Source organism: Etheostoma cragini, chromosome 6, assembly GCF_013103735.1.
Source record: "Etheostoma cragini isolate CJK2018 chromosome 6, CSU_Ecrag_1.0, whole genome shotgun sequence".
Lineage (NCBI taxonomy): Eukaryota > Metazoa > Chordata > Actinopteri > Perciformes > Percidae > Etheostoma > Etheostoma cragini.
The window spans coordinates 362,010-370,508 of NC_048412.1; the positions used below are offsets into that span (position 1 = coordinate 362,010).

At 46.5% G+C, this 8,499-nt stretch overlaps 1 protein-coding gene across 1 annotated transcript in view; it reads left to right on the top strand.

Moving 5' to 3' along the window:
- Nucleotides 1–8,499, top strand: part of LOC117945759 (oxysterol-binding protein-related protein 10-like) — a 34,378-nt gene that overhangs the window by 24,847 nt on the left and 1,032 nt on the right. Inside the window, exons 7-11 of the mRNA XM_034873456.1 lie at nt 156–500; nt 1,439–1,606; nt 2,839–3,352; nt 6,561–6,747; nt 8,082–8,264. Coding sequence (XP_034729347.1) covers nt 156–500; nt 1,439–1,606; nt 2,839–3,352; nt 6,561–6,747; nt 8,082–8,264 — 1,397 coding nt within the window. The remainder of the gene's footprint in view (nt 1–155; nt 501–1,438; nt 1,607–2,838; nt 3,353–6,560; nt 6,748–8,081; nt 8,265–8,499) is intronic.

The following is an 8,499-nucleotide window of genomic DNA, read 5'->3' on the forward strand; positions in this document are numbered from 1 at the left end:
GGAGCACGTAGCCGGGGGGGGGGGGACATCGGAAAGGGAACAGAGTGAGTGATGTAGGTGGGTTGTGATGTAACACGGTGTGTGTGTGCAGGGGGCGGGGCCTATGGAAAGAGGGAAGCCGACGGGACAGAGAGGATTGTCAGCATCACTGTTAATCTGCCTATCAGAAGTACAGCAGGCAGAACGCCACTCTCCTGCTTCCTCTCCTGCTTCCTTTCTTTTCTACTTCTCCTACTTCTTACCATCTCACCTCACTTCTCTTCACCATTAATGTCTCTCAGCCTCTCCTCCCCAAAGCTCTGTTCCCCCCCCCTCGCCTCTCTCTGGTACTTGCTGTGGTAGTATCATCCTGGGACGTCTGTCAGGCTCTCTCGTCTCGTCTCTCTCTGTCTGTCTCTCTCTGTCTGTCTCTCTCTGTCTGTCTCTCTCTCTCGATGGTGGACATGAAATCCAGCAGGACTTCCAACAAGTCAGCAGTGGTTGCATGCCAGTCCAACAACGTGAGTGAGAAGTCACTACTGTGTGTGTGTGTGTGTGTGTGTGTGTGTGTGTGTGTGTGTGTGTGTGTGTATGTGTGTGTGTGGCACTGTCTTACATAACCTCAGAGTAAACGTGAGTGTTGGTGAATTATTGAATAGAAATATATACTCCTATTTTAAATTCTCAGGCTTAAGGGGACAGTCTGAAAGTTTGGTGACTAAACTTGTTGTTGTCTCACCCAGAGTCAGCTGAGAGCAGTGTCAGTCTCGTCTCTGGCAGTCCAGTACAGCGGTTGGATCCGGAAGAGTCTGGAGACTGTTAATATACATAATCTGTATCTGTTTATGTTCAAGAGACGGAGACTTAGGGCCCGTAGTTATGACGAGCTGAGCAAAGGAAGAAGTCAGGTGATGGTGGGGTGGATGGACGGCCAACAAACAGTCGTTGTTCTTTTCAAGCATGACAACAAGTTCTTACTTATTTTTTCTGGATAGTAACCCCCATAAACCAAGCTGTCTGCCTGTGACTGCTTCTTTGCTTCCACACCTTACAAATGTTAAAGTAGGGGAAAGAACACAAAGTACATTTACAGGATTGCAAACAACGGCAGCAGGAATGTGCTCCCATTCAGCTTCCCTTAGTTGGCGTATTGATTCATCACGAAGGTGTTGGATGGGGTTGAGGTCAGTGCTCTGTGAAGACCTGTCAAGTTCCTCCACACACATGCGATCTACATAATAATGATGGAATGATAATAATGATGATGGGACATGCTGATATATATAGGTGCATCACCTGTTTATGTCGCTGTATCATGTACTCCATGTCCAGTTAGAGACTGTACTCTGAAATACAGTATGTGCAGTCCAACGTGTTAAACCCCACATTAACGACTGAATAAAAAGATGTCACATTGTCTTTTATTAGCTTTACTAATGGCTTGTTTTGTCTCTGGCAGCAGGGACAGCAGCAGGCCCAAGCCAGCAGCCCAGAAAGCCTGGACGCCAGCGACGAGACCACAGACACAGAGGACCATGAGGAGGAGGACCTGGGAGTTCTGGATGAGCAGCGAAGCATCATGCTACACCTCCTGTCCCAGCTCAAACTGGGCATGGACCTCACACGGGTAAGACTCTCATTGACAGCAGGAATCCGCCTGAACTAGTCTTGTCTCGGTCCCTGACCACAACCACCGCCCTTCTCCTGAAGAGGGAACGTGCACAATAAGCAGATTCATACGGCACGAGCCTTTACAAATGAAAAGAAGAGGAAGAAGTAATTAGAAAAGTGATGCTGACCCAAATATAATTCCCAAATATATAATTCTAGTCCGTGTTTTGAACCTCTTTCTCTTTCTCTTTCCATCTTTGTGTAATATAAGAAAGCATCATTTATATGTTATATTACTCAGTGGCTGGCAAACCTAAAATGATCTCTTGTTTCATCTAGTCAGGGCTGTACTCTTCCTCCAGGGATGTAGAACCGGTTTAGTGACTGTACTCTGACTTTAAGAAACATTAAGTTAACATTCATATAAGTTGAACATGATCGGGACTTTGTGTCTGGACATTTTGTCATAAAGCTCTCCATATAAGGAGGAGAATAGGTGGAATATTCAAACACACACACACACACACACACACACACACAGATGTCTTCTGCTCATGTGATAGTGGTGACTCTAAAAGACCAGTGAGCTCCATCTGATTACTGATGGACTGGTGCTCTACATCACACAGGTAATGTGCTGACCATATGCAACAGAAGGGGGGTCTGACCTGGAATAACCTGGGACCACAAACTCATGTGAAGAGGGGGTGAAGGCAGATTATGAAAGGGCCTGGGGCATCCTCGTAATCCAGCTGTATGGATCGAGCCACATTATTCATCCACTCTGCCCTACCACTGATTCATCCATTAATCTATCCATCCGTCCATCCATCTATCCCTTCATCCATCATCCCTTCACTCTTGCCATGTCTGTATTGACTGGTGGTGCTGCAGTGGGACAGGGATCGATGGCTTGAATCTGTTGCCGGGGGGACCTCACATTTCATTTATAACCCACGGTCTGTAACCCCACCTTTCACTCAATGTCAGCTGTGACCAGCTGCAGCCCTCCGTGACCCTCTAATCATAGGAACTCTGGTCTGAATTTGGAAATACTGTTTAATTTTGACCTTGAAAAACATGTTTAACTAAGAGAAACCAGTTTCATGTGAACGTTATTTGTAGGGGATGCGATTGCTTGAGAATCCAGCAGAACAGTGCAAGCATGAAAAAAAGATCGTCTGCACAATAACAATACAGGAAATGCTACAGGCCTACATCCTTTATGTCTGTCTACCCCTCTGTCAGGTGGTGCTCCCTACCTTCATCCTGGAGAAGCGCTCCCTACTGGAGATGTACGCCAACTTCATGGCTCATCCCGACATGTTCCTCTCCATCACCTCCGGCTGCACGCCAGAGGAGCGCATTGTTCGCTTTGTGGAGTACTACCTGACAGCCTTCCATGAGGGCCGCAAGGGTGCTGTGGCCAAGAAGCCCTACAACCCAATCCTGGGGGAGCACTTCCACTGTTCCTGGTACGTGCCTCGGGACCGTGTCCGACCTCTCAGGAATACCAACTGTCCTGGTCCCAACTCAGCCCCCCCAGCCACTCCCGGGTCTCCACAGGGGGGGAAGGATGGTAGCAGCAGAAGAAACTCAGACTGCTATCGTGTTCGGTTTGTGGCTGAGCAGGTGTCCCACCACCCACCTGTGTCGGGCTTCTACTGCGAGTGCAAGGAGAAGAGGATGTGTGTCAACACTCACGTCTGGACCAAGAGCAAGTTCATGGGCATGTCTGTTGGAGTGTCCATGGTCGGGGAAGGTAAGACAACATGTCACCTCTTCTAAAAATGAGCTGCTTGCTCCTACAGCAAAGACATGCAGAATGAACATGGTTTCACTTTGATATTTCTCTGTTTTCCCATTGGTTGATATTGCTTTGCCCTGCGCAGTGCACATGGCTCAAAAATGTAAGTAGAGGCCAACATGGGAGCAAATGCAAATCACATCTGGCAAAGTGAAGTCATGGTGTACTGGGGAAGTTTTCAAAGTTTTGAGATCGTTTTCAGCTCATTGGACAGAAGTCCTCCGCAAATTCATAATGACGTTGGATGAAAGAAAGAAATGCCAGCCCCAAACACCAGTAGACTTATTTGGATCATTATTAAAATAATGTGGTTTTAAAAACAATAACAGGAACACTAGAAATGTCAGAGCCGTCTGTAGTTAGATGGATCATGGGTGATTGTTACAGCCATCTGACATCCGCAGCTGTTTGTAGACCACTTATTAAATCCCAGCAGCACTCATATGTGTGTTCCATCTGCAGCCTCTAATTAGACAAATGTAAGTCCAAACAGAGTGTCACTGTGCATGTCTACATGCTATGGTAACCTCGATTCCATCTTACACAACGTGCACCAGGCTGCTGTGAAACAACCACATGGACATCCATCATCGGACTTTAGAACCGAGCCGCCGCAGCTCAGCGTAGCTTCCTGTCTCTGTGTCCTGAGGGGGTGTCCACATCCAAGCCTCATCTCTTATCATTGATCTGACAGCATCAGGGTTGGAAATGGGGACATCCTAAAGACATATTGGACGCCCAAAGTTCAGAATGACAAATCGTCCATACATCACTAAATAGCATGAATCAATGGTTTCCACCTATCCTCTTTAAAAAAAGTGTTTAATGTGCTGGCTTGAGCCCCATAACTTCTGAGAGTGTGTGTGTGTGTGTGTGTGTGTGTGTGTGTGTGTGTGTGTGGGAAAGCGGGTCATTGTGGTAGCTGTGGGCCAGTGAAGGCTGTAATTAGGTCAGCAGTAAGCATTCCTCCCTCCACTCTTCAATCACTCTACTGCTGCTCGTCATTTAATTGAAGTTAGATGATTTGGTATACTGAGCTAATGATCATCTTGATGCAGGGGACAGTCTTGTTGGTAGTCTATTATGTCCAGCTCTATCTCAACTAGCTGTGGAGTAAGGTCTGGCTAAACCACAGATGCATTCTGGGATAGGAGAAAAAAAACATCTGGCGCCACGCTGGCTATATCCTGGAAATGTACTTCCACTGATCCAGACTAGCTTGTTTGTGTGACTGCAGGCGTGCACCATGAAGAAGAGCTGTTGGACATCTAGCAGTGGGCTGGATCTGTTCCTGCCCTTCCTGCGCAGCCAGCTTTGACGCAGCAACACGGGACTTTGCTTGGCCTGAAACTAGTAAGAAAGCTACTGTACTCCATTTCCTCAGAGCCAAGGGACAAGGATCGTCCATCATCTCATTGTTGTCACAGGTTGATACTTTCCTCTCTGCTGCTTTAGAGAAACGTTCAACAGCCAGAGTGAACGTGGACATGCCTCCAGAGAACAAGCAGAGGAACTATTATACAAACTATATACGGGACCTTTTCCGTGAAACTGATTAATGATCCATGACCAGTTAGATAACATGTGACCAGTCCAATTATTATGTAATGTTTGAACCAGATTTGACATGAGTAGAATCTGCTGTTCAACAACCACCCGCTCAAACAGTGGCAGTGAATAGGAACCCCTCGCTCCACAGCGACAGGCCCGGCAGCCAAGGCAACCTGGCAATCTGTCATAAAGAACATTTGGCCTGTGTTTGTCATGCATCCAAGACCAGCGCTGTACAGGAGAAACAGCTACCTGAGCTGACTGTTTTACTTGAGAGACCCTTGTCATGCCCCCGAGAAGTATTCAAATCAGCCCGTCTCCCAGTCCAGTTGAGTATGACTGTTGTAAAGCGACCTGTCTGGATAGATTGTTAGTGTTTCTGTCCATTATGCTTGGACCTCTGATCAGATTTAGAAAGGATGTCCCACTACTCACTTTCCTTCTGGGGCTGAAAAAGACTCTAACACGCTTCTAGGCTGCCACACACCTGTGGTACCGCTCCCTCCTCTGAAACAGCCATGTGTTAAAGACAAACCTGGGTGGAACAAAGACAATGCTAGGATATGAACATAAATGGAAAAAAACATGACATATCCACATGGATTCATCTGGGTCAGCTCCCCGTGGCAGGATACACATACACACACACACACACATACACACACACACATACTAACAATAACACACACAGACACACACATACTAACACACACACATACATACTCACACATACACACACATACACACACACACACACACACACACATATTCAAACATACACACACACACACATACACAACAACACACACAGGAACAGAGTCGTGAATGTCCACATGTGTGTGTCTTGGGCAAACAGATGTGTGTGTATGTGTTAGAGCTGGGTCCATGGCAGCCGACATGGCACAGGACAGCTGTCTGTTATATAAGAAGGGGGGGGGGCTCAGCAGGGACAGGGCTATTTTAATCTGGGCCAGACTTGTGGACAACGCCATCCAAAAATTCCAGAAACTCCTCCAAGAAGTGTGGTTGTTGTGTGTATGATGGTGGCATGACAACACACACAGCAGCACAGATCTGCAGCCAGAGGCATGTGGGGGCTGTTACAGCTGGCTGGACGTTAATGGAGATATTAAAAGTTCACTGGATCCTCTAATGCTCAGCATACATACACACATTCTAAGGTAAAAGAATGATGACGATCAAATGAAATGCTACTTTGGCAGAAATAGATGACTTGTCAGTGAGCCCTGGTAATCTGGTAGATTTGTGAGTTATACTTGACCAGTGTGATGTTGTGTGTGCGCTTACTTTGTAGCCTTTTCTTGTCTCATGTAGTTTAGTTTATTTGTCAGGGACCGTGCCCAGTTCAAGCCCTGGACCAGAGGTAGCTTCACAGCTAATTTAGGCAAGCCACACAGACCAGGAAGTTCAAGGTCATGAACATGGGGGGAAGTAACTTCTACTTCTCAGTGTAGTAGTGTATATTTCCTTTGAGCCTCTGATATGGTAAGTGAATGAATCTATTTTTTGTTTCCATCTTTGTCCGTGTGTTACTCACCACGGTAACTCACAGTAAGCCCCCTCATGTGTTCCCCCGTGCTGTCTCTCCCAGGGGTGCTGTACTTGTTGGAGCATGATGAGGAGTACGTGTTTACGCTGCCCTGTGCCTACGCCCGCTCCATCCTCACCGTGCCATGGGTGGAACTTGGGGGAAAGGTCTCCATCAACTGTGCCAAGAGTGGGTACTCTGCCACTGTCACTTTCCACACCAAACCCTTCTATGGAGGAAAGGTGCACAGGTAAGCAGAGGCTTATTTTCATAAACAGCACTGAACAACAGCCCCAACCCACACTCTCTCGTCCATCCTCAGCTCAAACATGTTAGTCTGGAGCCAGGAAATTACAAGTGCAGGTGCTAAGAAATAGATTGGAACCCAAAGGAAATTGCATAAAAACTAAAACCTTGCTGGCTTTGGATCTGCAGGAAACTAGAGCCTGTGTGTCTGTGTGTGTCTGAACATATCTGCACAGTCAGATGTAAGTAGTACTCTGAATAATAGTTTTGGGATTGCAGTGTTAATATATTTGCAAGGAGTGTCTTTATGTTGTCAAATTGGTGAATGTATTTTTTCATGTACTTGGATTTGATTTATGAAAGATTTTAGTATCAGCTGAGAAGGGGGGTGGTTGGTGGAGGAGATGGGGGTGCAGCGGCTTCCTGACAGGAGCAGAGCTGATCTTGTCATGGTAAACATCGCTGTGACAGCTGTCATACTGGAGGTTAGGCATGATAGAAGACAAAGTGCTGAGTTTGAGAACTGTTGGAAAGATGAAGGAAGAACAGTGAAGAAGAAACTCATCCAAGTGGATAACCAAGAGGTTGACAGGTGGATGGTGGATGGTGCGGACGTGTTTAGTGTTAAATGGTAAGTCGATGTGTGTATCAGCATCACCAAGCAGCCTGGGTCGACAGTAACTACCAATACCAGAGGTTATGTCTGCTGAATCCACGGCTATCCTTATTAAAACAGAAGCTGTCCATTGGGAGTCTGATGATGTCATAGGTGTGGATTATTGTTTTAACCCTTGGGGTGTTTCCTGTCAACCATGTGACTTGTTGTCCTCCCAGGTTAACCCTTATTTAGATCGTGTTTTACCCGCTCGTATTACCACTTGTCTTACAGCTGACCTGTCCCAGACCACCTGAGAGGTCTGGGGGGGGCTTTAAAAAAGCTGACGTTATGAATTATTTTGAAAATAGTTCCGATTGGGTGGATAATCATCACAGTCCAAGTTTAGTAAGGACTCTCTCTAGAAACCATTGATTGATTTTTATCAAATGCTATGAAATGAAACACCCACAAATCAATAAAAGAGTTGAGTTGATTATTGATGAAAGAAAAGCGTATTTGTGATGTAGAAACTTTGCACCATTTTGCACTTACAGTACAAGGCTTACTGTTCCCTCTGCTGGCACAATAAGATGGACCTTCCTTTCTAAAACGGGTCGCTCACAGGGAAACCACCTGCCGTGTGGTGCAGACGGCTGCTCTGTGTGGTCCTGGGTGCTGCAGCACACTGATGTCATGATAATGGGATAGTGGGTCACACTAGACGCCGTTGTGTGTTCCAGAGTAACAGCAGAGGTGCAGAACAACCAAACAGGAAACATCGTGTGTAAGGCCCAGGGCGAGTGGAACGGGGTGCTGGAGTTCACTTACAGCAACGGGGAGAGCAAGGTGATCGACACGGCCAAGCAGCCAATCATCAGGAAGAAGATCCAGCCCCTAGAGAGGCAGGGCCAGTACGAGTCCCGGTGAGCCTTTCTGTTCATTAACATCGGCTTTTAGCTAAACAGATTTAAGAACTTAATAACATAATATTGTAATATTTATGTCACTATACAAACTGTTAGGACAGGGCTGCAGCGCTCTCCAAGGTGCTGAACACAAACGTACATATACACACACACACACACTTTTTGCTTTTATCCTATATTGTACATTGATTGTTTAGAACGTTGTGCAGACAACTGAACGGTGGGGGGGGGG